The 15,294-nt window shown below is 31.7% G+C and overlaps 1 protein-coding gene across 1 annotated transcript in view; it reads left to right on the top strand.

Annotated features, from left to right (window-relative positions):
• Positions 1-230: 230 nt before the first annotated feature.
• Positions 231-15,294, top strand: part of LOC143046830 (GATOR1 complex protein NPRL3-like) — a 47,740-nt gene continuing 32,676 nt past the window's right edge. Inside the window, exons 1-12 of the mRNA XM_076219890.1 lie at positions 231-436; positions 3,473-3,561; positions 5,463-5,534; positions 6,513-6,602; positions 8,102-8,162; positions 8,558-8,648; positions 10,259-10,331; positions 12,039-12,129; positions 12,738-12,835; positions 13,261-13,337; positions 14,441-14,529; positions 15,135-15,193. Of these exons, the coding sequence (XP_076076005.1) occupies positions 373-436; positions 3,473-3,561; positions 5,463-5,534; positions 6,513-6,602; positions 8,102-8,162; positions 8,558-8,648; positions 10,259-10,331; positions 12,039-12,129; positions 12,738-12,835; positions 13,261-13,337; positions 14,441-14,529; positions 15,135-15,193 (954 nt within the window). The 5' untranslated portion in view covers positions 231-372. The remainder of the gene's footprint in view (positions 437-3,472; positions 3,562-5,462; positions 5,535-6,512; positions 6,603-8,101; positions 8,163-8,557; positions 8,649-10,258; positions 10,332-12,038; positions 12,130-12,737; positions 12,836-13,260; positions 13,338-14,440; positions 14,530-15,134; positions 15,194-15,294) is intronic.

Genomic DNA, 15,294 nt, shown 5'->3' with positions numbered 1-15,294 from the left:
ATTGTGCCCAGTCCCCGAAGTACCTTTGACTTTTGATTCCTCTCCTGAAATTCTCCAGTTAATTTTTTTACAGTATAAATACGCTGTAATTCCCCGCGATTTCGCGGGTGTGTTCTAGTAAACAATTAAAAAAAAAAAGAATCTCAAAATTAAACTGTTCATACTCTGAATGTATTCAATATAAATGACATCAGACCGAAATGACTCGGGGCGAACGGGAAAGGGGCCGAAACTGTACGGATTTCTGTTCCGAAATACAACATGTCTGCTCCCATGGATCACTCACGATTTTTATTTTTGTGCATTTATTTTTCATATTGAACAGTTACATATTTATTTAAACCTTTACAGACTGCTATTTGAGGGAACACAATGGGAATATTAGAAAAAATTGGGGAGATTGAGCGGGAAATAGGTCGAACTCAGAAAAATAAAGGTTAGCAAATTTGTTCTGAATTTAGGACAAGTTTTTATTTTTAACTTACACTTAAAATGTTTAATGAAATGTCAAATGTCAAATACTTGTTGCTAGGCACAATTCAAAACCTATCACTATTTAGCTATCGTTAGTTGTCACCAGATCTGTATCTGTATGTATATGTTCCAGACTGTATGAGTATTTGGACCGTACGAGTACGGTCTGGACCGTATGCATACTTTTTCAAAATACGCATACGGTCGGACCGTACGCGTACGGTCTGATTAACATTAAGAAGTTAGTCAAGTTTATTAGATACAAATGTATATAACAGATCAACAGAACTTATGTCTCAAATTAATATAAAAAGTTCAATAGTAATGGAAATAAAAACTTAATATATTAACTATTTAAAATAATCACGCTTATTTAATCTGTTAATCTCCTGTATTTAGCATGTCAGTAATTCGTTAACTGCATGCAGCCCATTATGCTCATTGAAATTGAAGTTATCGGAAGTAAACATAATGTGGGGAGACAATTGTTATAGAATATTTAGGAACTTTACAAAAAAAGACAAAGGAACATGCATGAACAAATCATGTTAATGTAAAAGAAAATATGACGTTCCTTGTGGTACATTTGTAGCAAGTGTCACCTTGGTCCAGAGTACTCAGTAACAAAATAGGATTCAGATATACAATTAAACAAATATTTAATGTCAATTGTTCGCTTATTCACTTTATTCATCTATTTGTAATAATAACAATTTGTATAACTAAAAATAAAGATTTTGATAAATGTTTGTTTAAATTTAACCCATATGATCCCAAAACATGTCTGCTCAGCTGGACCGTACGCATATACTCATACGGTCCGACCGTACGCATATGATCGGACCGTATGAGTATACGTATACGGTCCAAACCGTACGTGTACGGTCCAAATACTCATATGGTCTGGAACATATACACTGCAGTCACCAATTCTGGCTTTTACTCAACGGGAGAGAGAGACACCTATTGGTGGCGTTGGAGAGCAGCCTTGAAGCTCACAACTGTATCTGCGCATACAATACAGTCTTCCTGTTGGTTCCAGTGTAGTATGCTCTTGACAAAGAAAGGGTTCTTATATGGATCGGTGTTGCAAGGAATAGTTTCTAGTGCCTTCGTATTGTTCTTCACTGAATTTGTCACTATATTGGCACATACAAAATTGTCAAATGTTTTAGGTTTGATTTTTCTTTTAGGTTTACTTTTAACAAGAAAATCGTCGGGATTGACTGGACTGGACACCACAAATGTATCCGTAAAGTTTTGACTTCACACAAGAAAATGTCTGATACCACAATGCAAAAGTCATAATTGTATGAGGTCAATAACTCAAGTGTCAAGCAAACTTTGGTCACAGATTCCCAAAACAAGCATATGGCAATATTGCAAAATTGTCTAACAATGAGTTAACTTTTACCATTATCAGCTTGAATCAAAATCTGCAAACTAAAACCATTGTCAACTTATACCATAAGAAAATGAAAAATATCCAAATGTTTTAAGAATTCCTTTTATAACATTTATTTAAAAATTAATAAAATTTTAATGCATTTTCTTAAAAACATGTAAGAGTTAACATGAATTTGTCATGAACTTAATTATGGATTGACCTACTTTTGCAAGGTTTTGTATACATGTATAGCATGTATAGTCACCCTTTAATTAAAAAAAAAAAAAATAATTGAGGTCAAAGTGGCACCCCTCCACTTTCCACCCCTCTCAACCCAATTAAAATCTGATCATTACATCAGAAGAAATATCTCCTGTTATTGTTCTTGAATTTCCTCCAATGATAGGTGGATTAATACATTACAAGTGAAAGTTGATGAGGCATGTAAATTGTGTACAGGTATATAAAAATAATGAGATGATTCATTAATTGCCAATGAGACAACCATATACTTAACGTTAAATGAAGTGGATGTACAGAATTTTTAGCAATCACACCGCCTTCAACAATAAGAATATATATATACAGTATACATGGTATACATGTAGTTGGCTGTAAAAGGCCCTGATGTAAAGAGTATGAAACAATTTGATTGAGAAAACTAACAGCCTAACTATTATAACAAAATAATTTACAAGGAACAAATATGAATGACATAAACCAAAGACAACCATTGAACTACAGGCTTCTGACTTGGGACAGACACATAAGAATGTGGCAGGGCTAATAATGTTTACTGGTGGCAAACCTTTACCTAAGAAAGTGGTGTAACAAAACAACATAAGATCAAACTATAAAATTATGTTGAAAAGTGCATAACTCAACTGGGCTTTTATGAAACTTGGACAGAAGCTTATCTATGACCAAAAGACAGAATCCACAGCAAAATTTAGATTTTTTTTCTTCATTTTACTGTTTTCTACTACATGTACTGATAAATGGACTCAAGTTTTTTCCCAAGTTAGTATTTAGATACAATCTGGGGCTGAAGATTTTCAGACATCAATTACTGTAAAATCTGAATGGAATTTTATGAAACTTGGACAGAAGCTTATTAAGATCTAAAGACAGTATCCACAGCAAATCTCTATAATTTGTTGATTTTTCTGTATTTTACCCAATGTACATAATGACTTTGTTAAATCTTCTTAGAATGTTTTAAAAGTTTTAAATAAGCTTAGCTTTTTCAACATTAAGAAATAGCATCTGTAGAAAAAAAGCCTGATCAATTTTGACACTGACAGCAAAAATCTCAAGCTAGACAGGATTTTGTGGAATTTCCAAACGCATTAAGATTTTTTTTAAATTTGTATTAACTATTGTTGTGAATAAAGTATATAAAAACCATGCACACATGGCTACAATACTGCAATGGCTTAATACATGTTTTATTTCCTAGAATGATTATTAAAAAAAAAGCTTCTGAAATATTTGAAACACACATTTTGATATCAACCACAAACAATTCTTGTATTGAAATCATATCCTTGCTTAAGCTTTGCATGCATATTTTAAATTCATTAACATGTTATACTTCTTTTATCTTATTAGCAACTGAGTACCATCTAGGGTTGTTGAAGGCAAAATTGGCAAAGTACAGACAGCAATTGCTAGAACCTACAGGCAAAGCTGGAGCTAAGGTGAGTTTAAAGGACAATACTAGCATTAAACTTATATAGTTTACTTATATTTTTTAAGATAAGTCCAGGGACTCGTCTTTTTTGGCCAAGTGAAGTAGTGAAAATTGGTATCAAACAACCAAAGATTTGAATCTGACATTAATCATATTGAACTGAATCAGATTTAGATTAATAATGATGATACTTCTTTGTTTAAATGGGATAAGACAGTTACCTTGAACACTTATCATTCATGAGGCCCCAATTGAAATGATTACAAAGAAAATCAGTATATTAATAATCATACAAACATACTTAAGAAAAAATCAAAAAATATAAACCATTTTTTAAACAGGTAAATGAATTATTCAATGTTGACACATTTCAATTGACCTCAACAAATGTGCAAAAAATATGCGTATAAATATATTACACAGCTTTTTTTGTTCCAACAAGTAATTTAAACAAGAATGTGACCAAGTACACAGATGCTCCATCCGCACTATCATTTTCTATGTTCAGTGGACCGTGAAAATGGGATAAAATCTCTAATTTGGCATTAAAATTTGAAAGATCATATCATAGGGAACATGTTTACTAAGTTTCAAGTTGATCAGACTTCAACTTCATCAAAAACTACCTTGACCAAAAAGTTTAACCAAAACTTTAACCTGAAACGGGACGAACGAACAGCAAATGAACAGACGGATGCACAGACCAGAAAACATAATGCCCATAAATGGGGCATAAAAAATTCTGTTTAATGTAACAGTAATTTCCACTCATAAAATAAATGCAGCCTGGGACTCCTCTTTTTTAAGAAAATTGAAAGTTCAGTTTAGTTTTCATTAGTCCTAGGGTAGTTCTGTTTTAACCTCAATGGTACCCAGAGAAGGCACTTTCCAAATAAGGTAACCAAATGAGGAAAAAGAGGTTCACTGTACTTGTCACTCACCCATTATTGAGAAGTGCAATCTCTGGATCCCATGTATGTTTTATGGAACAGCCCTTAGAGTGAAACCTGAATATATTGCGTTCTGACTTAGAACTGTAAAGGACACTAAAAGTTATTCCTAGGCAAAGGATACATTATTACGAATTGAAATACATGTTTAAAATTTTAAAACCTTTTGAATAAAAAGTGCATGAATCATTTCCTGCACTATACATATTCTTATGAGGTATTATTAATGAGTGCCTTTTTATTGATTTTAAGCCACCCCTTCAAGTTGACATTCCATAACTGAATAAATCTGACAAATATTTTCATATGAAACTTGTTCACATTCAAACATTTGAAAGATACTTGTTCACATTAAAACATTTTAATGACACTTGTTCATATTTAAACATTTAAGAACTACTTGTTCACATTCGAACATTTTCATGATAACGGATCAATTTCAAAAATTATTCATGATACTTGTTTGCGTTTCATCCATAATGGACAGAAGCTTTCATGTTGTTTGACTCATGTTGACATACCATAACTGAATAAATCTGACAAACATTTTCATGAAAATTGTCAAATTCAAACATTTTCATGAAACTTGTTCACATTCAAACATTTGAAAGACACTTGTTCACATTAAAACATTTATATGACACTTGTTCACATTTAAACGTATAAACACTACTTGTTCACATTCAAACATGTTCATGATAATGGATCAATTTCAAATATATTCATGATATAAAAAAGAAGATGTGGTATGATTGCCAATGAGACAACTATCCACAATAGACCAAAATGACACAGACATTAACAACTATAGGTCATCGTACGGCCTTCAACAATGAGCAAAGCCCATATCCCATAGTCAGCTATAGTCATCTATGACTCATACTTGTTTGCGATTCATCCATAATGGACAGAAGCTTTCATATTGTTTTAGCTCATTATGTTTTAAAATATTTTTCAGGGTGAAGGTTTTGATGTTATGAAATCAGGAGATGCACGAGTAGCACTTATTGGTTTCCCTTCCGTTGGTAAGGTAGGTTATTTAATAGGATTTACACGTGTGATGCATACTACATTCCATATGTAAGTAAAGGATAGAGGTTCTTAAGTATTAAAGTGATAAGTTGCCAATCTCTTCATTAGGGACATAGCGTGATAGGTCTTAGAAAAGTGGTAATTTTTTATAAAGTAATTTATCAATCTATCAATCTGTGCATTAGGGACATACATGTAGGTCTTGGGATAGTGGTAAATTGGTAAATTGCCTATCTGTTCATTAGGATATACTAGAAGTTATCTCTACTTTCCATATATATGTAAAATAGATTTTATGAAAACACCTACAAATAATAACTTCAGTTTTCCTTGCTAGTAAAGGGAACCTTCTGATGACATAAATGTTGGATGATTTTTTTACAAGATAAGGTATCTCATGACTAACTCACTACTATCTGATTTTCCATTTCTTTATAAAGTAGGTTTCTTATGACATATAATTCTCTACTCCTTCACATCTGTGACATGATGATGCAGAACTCATTTCAGGCATGCAGTTTTAGTGAGAGTTATTTTTTATTCTTTCGTCCGTATTGTAAACTTAGATATCATAAGTGTGAATGTTCATTTGGAAGTGGAGACATTATCACATGGTAGGTTTCAATATTATTCTACTGCTTGTGTTCAGTCTTTTCAGTTGAGTACATATAGTCATTCAGTCATTAATCAATTAACTTATTATTTTCAGTCTGCTCTGCTGAATACATATACATGATATAGTCATTCAGTCATTAATCAATTAACTTATTATTTTCAGTCTGCTCTGCTGAACACATATACATGATATAGTCATTCAGTCATTAATCAATTAACTTATTATTTTCAGTCTGCTCTGCTGAACACATATACATGATATAGTCATTCAGTCATTAATCAATTAACTTATTATTTTCAGTCTGCTCTGCTGAACACATTTAGTCATTCAGTCATTAATCAATTAACTTGTAATTTTCAGTCTACTCTGTTGAACACTCTAACAACAACACACAGTGAGTCAGCTGGTTATGAGTTTACCACACTGACCTGTATACCTGGTGTAATTGAGGTAAATACTTACACTAAGGAAGTGGAAACAATATATTTGTATACTTATGAAAAGGAATCAATGATAAAATGCTTGAATTTTAATGTTGAATTGTATATGAAAAACCCCAGTGCTACATAAATCCAAGTTATTTTCTTTCTGAGCCTCATGTGGACACACTCAACCAGGGTTTAAAAAAAAATTGAGCTAACATCTGATAGACACAGTTTTGGTCCTGTTTCTTATCTCAGTTGCATTTGTAACTGCAGGCATTCAAATCAATTAAGGTAACACCCAATGGTAATGTTTAACTGGTACATATGGATTATGAAAGTCTGAAGAAATGTTTTGTAAATTTTAGATAAACATATCATATACAAAGACATTTTAGATCCATCAAATCTTTCAAATCTGAGTTAGATATTGTGGATTCATTATATTTGTGGATTTCAATTGTATAGATAAATTACAAATAATCCGAGTGTACACAGAATTTGTGAAACAAGAATCCATGAAACTACAATTTTTCCAGAACCCATGAAAATAAATGAAACCAAAGTTAAGTAGATTGTTTTATTTCTCTCTGACTCAGCCCCATGCAAGCAGTTGTTTACTGTAGCTATATATAATTTATAGGAGTAAAAAAAGTTACCATACTATATTTCATCAAGTTATATAGTTATAAGAAGATGTGGTATGAGTGCCAATGAGACAACTCTCCGTCCAAGTCACAATTTATAAAAGTAAACCATTACAGGTCAAAGTACGGTCTTCAACACGGAGCCCAGGCTCACACTGAAAACAGCAAGCTATAAAGGGCACCAAAAATGACTAGTGTAAAACCATTCAAATGGGAAAACTAACAGTCTAATCTATATAAAAAACAAGAAACATTTTTGAACAACAACTACTAAATATCAGATTCTTGACTTAAGACATTTACAAACAGGGTTTAAACTTTTTAATAGGTACCAACCTTCACCCTTATCTGAAATAATAGCGTAACATAACAACATAGAAAGACACACTATAAAATATCAATTAAAATCGCTTAACTCAATCTAAAGACATATTCACACAAGTGAACATACATTGAACAAATAAATTTGATCTATGATACAATGTAAATACAAATAAATAAAATAAAGTGTGAATAATTTAAGTAACAGTATTATACCGCTGAGAAATCTTTAACAATTTCAGAAAAACAACAATAATCTTGTACAAAAATCCGCTATTTACAATAATATACACAGGTAAATGAAAATAAGTTTGCTGTTAGCTATAGGTATTTAGTTTAAATGGAGAAAGAAAATGATTTTAAAAATAGATAATTTTGATGTTCATAGTACGAAGAATGAAAATTTATAGTAAAACCAAACATTTATCCAAGCTTGTATATAGACCAGTTTTAACCTAGGCCTGAATAGTTTAAGTGGTATTTTAGCGTTATGGACAGTCAAAGAAGACATGTATGCTTTTGTACATTAAAGAGAATGTTATAATTTTATATTTTTTAGTACAATGGTGCCAATATACAGTTACTTGATTTACCTGGTATCATTGAGGGTGCTGCTCAAGGTAAGTTATCTTACAATAACATTGTAAATCATATTTCCCATAAATTTGCATGTATATCATTCACAACAGACTGCTCTTCTGAAAATATCATGCCACTGTTTTGTGACCCAGTGGGAGATTAAGTGACAAAATATTACCTCCCCTGTAAACACTGAAAACTAGATCTGATCCAAGTTACAATAGGTCAAAGTACGGTCTTCAACAAAGAGCCTTGGCTCACACCAAACAGCAAGCTGAAAAGAGCCTAGAGGGAGACAAGATATAGCAGTGGCCAGAACACATGATGTAATAATTGTATTTTGTCATGTTTTTTTTTAGTAAAGGTAGTGGGAGATAAGTTAAAGCAGTGGCCAGTACGCCAATGTTTTAATTATATTTTGTCATGTTTATTTTAGGTAAAGGTAGAGGGAGACAGGTTATAGCAGTGGCCAGAACAGCTGATGTTGTTATCATGATGTTAGATGCCACCAAAGGAGAAAAGCAGAAGTATGTATTGGTAAACTATTTTACTTCAAACTTCTATCATCTCCATCTAAATTTTAGGTAATTGATACCCTTGGTCCCAGTAAATTGACTTTCTTAATCAATAACCAATTTTTTTATATCTTCATTCATATATTACACAGACTTCATGGATAGTTGTGACTTTGGGATTGTTTGCAATCCTTATACTGAGCAGCTTATAACTATGTCTTGTTTTTAAGATGACCAGAAGATTTTCACATTATACAATTGAGCTGTGTTGGTTAGAAATGGCCCTACCGGTACATACAAATAAATATTAATTAATCTGTTAATCTATTTTGGGTTGAAAAAATATCTATGCCAAGTCTGTAACTGTCAGAAAATTGAGTTGATATAAAAAAAACTCCTCTTTGTTCACCAATGAAAGCTAGTATTATATTGTATAAACTGTTTGTTTTATATGCATGTCCATTATATTATACTATTAGTGTAACTTTATATTGTATTATGGAGAAGACTTCATAAGTATGATTTACTTGTGTCGAATCCATTTTGCTTTAATTCAGCAAATAAAATATGTTTAAACTAAACTAACCCTGCAAAACAGACCAAAATTCATCTTTTGTTTCGTATTGAAATGTTCTAAAGTCAATCAGAGTCTAATACATGTTTATGTACACTTTTACTTAAAGTTCTTTTAAGACCCCGCCATAGCAGAGGAGGCATTAAGTTTTACCCTTGTCCGTCTGTATGTCAGTCCATCCATACATATGTTGGTTTCTGTTCTCTAACTTTAGTTTCCTCCACCAAATGGTATGAAACTTATACACAATGCTTATAACCACAAAGTGCAGATCATGTTTGCATTTTGGTGGCGTCATTTTAACCATTCTAGAGTTATGGTCCTTTACAAATGGAAAAATAGCTAAATATTTCGTTTCCATTCTCTTAAACTTTAGTTTGCCTCAACAAAATGCTATAAACCATATAACAACAAAATACGGATCAATTATGAATTTTGGGGATGTTGCTTTAACTGTTTTAGAGTTAAGCCTCTATAAATTGCTGAATTATTCATTTCCGTTCTCTTACTTAAGTTGCCTCAGCCAAATTTTATGAGACTTATAGACAATTTTTATAACCACAAAAATCAGATCAAGTACAGGTTGGTTCTTCAGTAATGTTCCTTTATAACTTTATATGATGTGCAAGTGGGGCATCATCTGTGTCCAATGGACACATTTCCCATTTATTTTACTGTATTTCAACAAAAAATAGTGAACATTGACAAAAATATATATTTCAGTCTTAATTATTATGTTTTGGTTACAGCAAACCATCCAGATAACAATAAATACCTGAAGTCAATACCACTAACTTAGGTGCCAAAAAGATTATACTCAAACCCACACCTGATTTTGGCTACTTCTCAGTTTTATAATTTTTACCTCTCAAGAAGAGCATTGAGGTTGTCATTTTTTTCAGACCAGCACATTTGTAAAGGGGTTTGAAAAGAATGGAGGGCTGTATGAGCCTTAAAGGATTTTTTTTTGTAATCATAAAGTTCTACAGACAAGATGGATGGCCACAAATAGGTTGGATAATTATGTATGGTTGTATTTATTTTTTAGGGAACTTTTGACAATGGAGTTGGAAAGTGTTGGAATCAGATTGAACAGAAGAAAACCAAATATATATTTCAAGGTAAGATAGGCAATAGTAATGTTAAACATTTAAATAGTAACAAACAATATACAACTTTAGATGCCAAAGATCTGTTTAGCAGATATTATAGTAATATGTCAGCTATATAACATGTATGGAATGATTGTAAGTTGTCCTTGTCCATCAGGTAGGGTTCATCTGACCTGGACTTCATTTTCATGGTTCATTGGTCAAGGTTAAGATTTCATGGTTTGGTCTGTTTATCATGTACTATGCTACATTTTGTGAATGAAATGATTGTTAGGAAACATGTACATCTGGCAGGGTTCATCATTTTTATGGTTCATTGTTCAACATCAAGTTTTTGTGGTTAGGCCAGGATTTTTTAATTTGTTGGTTTACGGATCCGCCGACCCGATTTTGCCGATTTCCAGAATAAAAATAAAATTGACTTTTCATACTTATTTATTCCTGCCGACCCTAACAAATACATTATCCCTGAAAAATAATGAAAATATTCTTTTTTTATGAAATGATTGCATTAATCACTAAAAAAATTGATAACACTTTCTGTAGTGAAAAAAATAAACTTCAAGTTTACATTTCTAAAAATAGACAAATCAATTATAACTGACCTTGAAATGTTGTTTGCGCAAATAATTTTGCAAAATGAAACCTGTGTTTAAAACCAATTACACAATAATTTCGTTTCCCGTATTTGTCATCAGTCCGTAAGATGCATCATCTGATAGAAATAGACTTGTCCAAATGTGGACAGGTGGAAGACATCAAGTTAAAGTACTGAATATTAAATAATCATTTGGTATTTTCTTGTTTCATAGATAATAAAAAAATTATCGTCCATTTGGATAAAAAAAACGGGAATGCATGACAACAGATTAACCCGATATCCTCGTTTTTCCAGTGGACGAGTCTATTACGTTTTTATACACGTGTGTTGAAACTTATTTTTCGTACGATGTTTTTACATTTTTTTTTCTTTATCGGTATTTGTGCTTGAAGATCATAATTCACCAAGTTTTCTGGAATTGATTAAGAGCTACGCGAATCTGTTTTTCTTGTTTGTGAAACGACAATTTAATTTCGTCTCTGTCCGTGCACACTCCCCCCTTTTTTACGGGAAATTATTAGAATGTCATGTGATGTTTTATGACAGCTGAGCAATAAAATTTCATCGAACTAAAATCTAAGAAATGATGACAAAATAGCAAAACACACATATTGGTAGAAAGGTGAAATATGTATTTATTTTGCATATTTTTCTGTCTTGAAGGATATTTTTTTTTCTTTTTTTTCCCGACCGACCGACCTGACTTTCTTGGGGAAAATCCGTAAACCAACAAATTAAAAAACCCTGGCCTCAGGTATGTTTCTCAGATATTTTAAACAGTATGTGAACTTTATTTGATGTATTTAATTGTCATACATGTACATGGTTTAACTGTCAGACCTTGACATTGTTTTTATGGATCATTTATAATGTTACTAGTAAAACTGTTGTTTAAGCTTTGCTCACTAGTTAAATATACATTTTCTTTTAGTAATACATGCATTTAGAAAAGGAAGGGATATCAATCACTACAAATATTTATAAAGGATAAAAAAAGAAGCAAAACTTCAAAATAAGTTATTTGAAACTCTGTCATTTTGTTATAGAAGAAATTCATAACAACAATGTTTACATCACTTACATCTTTGATTCATTTAAATTTTATTTTATTTCAGCCGAAAAAAGGAGGTGGGATATCATTTAATTCAACATTAACGCTGACAAAATGTAATGAAAAATTATGTCAGATGATTTTACACGAATGGAGTATCCTTTTATAATTAAAGACAAAAATAGTTTTCTATCATTTTACATTCTTCATATCCATGCTCAATGATCAGAAGTTATTGGTATCAAGATTGCTTCCCTTTGATAGTAAAGACTTCACCAGTGTCAACCGGTTGAGCTTGCAAAGTACTTCTTTAGCTAAGCCAGTTCAAGAGCTGACTTGAAACTGAGTCCGAGAGGAGACAATGTGGTTTTCTGAGGCTTGGATTATAGTAATCTGAAATAATTTATCACATTGTCAGGGTAAGAAATAACTCAGATGATTAACAATTGTTTTATGTCACCCTTTGGGGAATTATGTTACAATTCACAAATTTTAACATATTGTTTTAAGATGGGGAAAATTGTCATTTAGTGGTACTTCTGGAATGACCAATGCTCTTGAAATTGCAATGACAGTTAAAATATGCAAAAGTCCTGCTTTCCCTAAATTCTTAATAATTGAACTGGCTAGTCCAAATTCTTAGGAATTAATCAGCCCAATCCCAATTTCCTGAAATGTATTGTTCTGTCCCTCCACCTGCCAAGCATGTAGAGGAGGTATTTGTCTACATGAATTTAACATATTTCCCTTAACATTTAATCAGAAATTTTTAATGCTGAAATATTATTTAGAGACGACTGCACATCAGATGAATTTGTAGATGTTATATTGGGAAGTCGTGTATATATGCCTTGTATTTATGTAAGTAAACTTTTTATTTGTTGATTGATGGAATTGGCTGTCATTATAGACTCATTGATAGGGATAATGATTTGTTTAACATCCTATATATGATTTTTAAATCTTTATCATGAGGATATGATAGTCATAGGAATTAGGCTACTTTTCAAAGAAACTTTCAATAAGAACCATATTCTCTTGAATATGTGGTACTGATTATGTGCATAGATATTGCTATTGCATCTTATTGTGAGAATCAACAGCACAGTTTTGAAGGTCTTTGGTTAGACCATTTAAATTGACATCTTCTTCTTTACAAGTTTTTTTTAAAACAGCACACCTGTTGTATATGATTTAGGTTAATGGTAAAATAGATAAGATTGTTGGTAATTTTTTAGCAATGCTTAATACATATTATAATAGGTAATTTTATTACGATTTTTTAGGTGTATAATAAAATAGATCAGATTTCTATTGAGGAAGTTGACAGATTAGCAAGAAAACCACATTCTGTAGTTGTAAGGTAATGTAAATTGCTAAAGTTTTCGTTTGCCGTTTCTTACTTTAGTTAGCCTCAACCAAATGTTATGAAACTTAAACACAATACTTATTAACACAAAACTCAGATTATGTACGGGTTTGGGTAGCATCACTTTTATCGTTCTTCAATTATATCCTTTTACAACTTTATATGATATTTTTTTACAATTTGATTGTGTTTCTAAGATGTACCCTTAGTAATTGATAGAAAAAAAGTTAAAATTATATTAGACACCAGATATGAATTGGAATCTCAGATATAGTTAAGCTTTTCTTTAAATGCTGGCTTATGAATTGAAAGGATGTAGATTAGACATGAATGAGATATAACTCCATCCACATATTTAGTCAGCATTTTCTTTATCATGACTATTGCCTAACAATCTGATTAATCCAAGTTCTCAAAAGAACCTTAATTATAACTTTAGTAGTCATTTGTAAACCAGTATTATATAACTGCTGTTCTTCATCTGGATGGGGACCTTGGTTGCCAAGTGGTCTAAGTAGTAACTATTGTAGCCAGTCAACACTGAGGTTGTGGGTTCGAACCTTGCTCCTGTGGGTGCACTGGACTCCAATCTTAATTGACTAGGATTGTCAGTTTTCCTATCGAAGGTCATGGTTTTTTCCAGGCACTCTGGCTTCCTCCAACAAATAAAAACTGACTGCCACGAAATAGCCTAAATGTGGTACTTAAAAGTGCTGTTAAAACACCAAAAATCAAAAATCAAATCATCTAGAAGGTTGTCATCAATGGGCATATGCTTAATATTTTACAATAACAAATCACATTTAAGAAGTGGTAACACCTTTTTGCATCTTTTGATAATCTCTATTGAATTGGAATATTATATCAACAAAATGTCAACAAAACTTAGCGACACAGAAATCTTATAAACATTGTCTGTTGTTTAATGAAAAACATTCGCGAACAGAGAAACAATGAAACCTCAACAGGATGAAAATCAAGTACAAACACTTATACAAAAATATGCACACTAAATCATGTAAATAAGCTTTTTTACTTAAAAAAATGACACATAGTTGAAATATATATGTTAGTAATTTTATAATTTTCCTTTTTAGTTGCAATATGAATTTGAATCTTGATTATTTGTTGTCAACGACATGGGAATATTTGGCCTTAGTGAGAGTCTATACAAAGAAAAGAGGAGGTAAATGGGTGCTTTGTTTAATACATACCAGTAATTCTAAATTTGATTGTAATGAAGAAGATGTATTGATAAAACTTTTTTTTTTTTTTAAAGAAAAAGATCAGCAAAAGTACTAAAAAGAACTCAATTTAAAAAAAAAGAAAAAACATTATTCAAAGGGAAGAACTTTTTATGATTACAGTAATTTATTTATTTACCGTTAAGTAATATAATTTGTGACAAATCTTCAACAGACATTCCCTGTCAAATAAGCATGTGTTATACAGAGCTTAAGCCCAAATTACAAATGCATAGCTGAAATTTAGCAGAAATCTGAAAAATATAAGGTTGCAAATTTATGTCCTTCCCCTGGCAGCTGGATACAACTCAAGCCAACCAGTCTTCTCTTAATTCTTTATGCTGCATGTTTAGCTAAGAATCAGAAAATACCAATTGTCAAGTTTTTGGTTTGTAACAGCTGGAGTGAGATCTAAACCTCCAGACTTGAGCTATGGCAAGGACATAAATTTGCCTACAGTAAGCAAACTTGCGCATCTAACATTGTTTGGTTAAATGATTGTTGAAAACTTTTTCCCTTGAAACGAAATGTTAATCTCTCATTTCAGAAAGACCAGATTTTGATGATGGACTGATTTTAAGAACAGGATGTACATTAGAACATGTAGTAAGTATTGGAAACTTATGACTTAATTATACCTACACTCTAGGATTGGGGTCATTATTGCATTCAGCTTGTCTATCAGTCTGTATGTTTCTTCGCTTAAC

This window comes from Mytilus galloprovincialis, chromosome 9 (assembly GCF_965363235.1).
Source record: "Mytilus galloprovincialis chromosome 9, xbMytGall1.hap1.1, whole genome shotgun sequence".
NCBI classification, from domain to species: domain Eukaryota; kingdom Metazoa; phylum Mollusca; class Bivalvia; order Mytilida; family Mytilidae; genus Mytilus; species Mytilus galloprovincialis.
The sequence above is the reverse complement of the archived record's forward strand: the minus strand, read 5'-3'. Positions and strand labels throughout refer to the sequence as shown.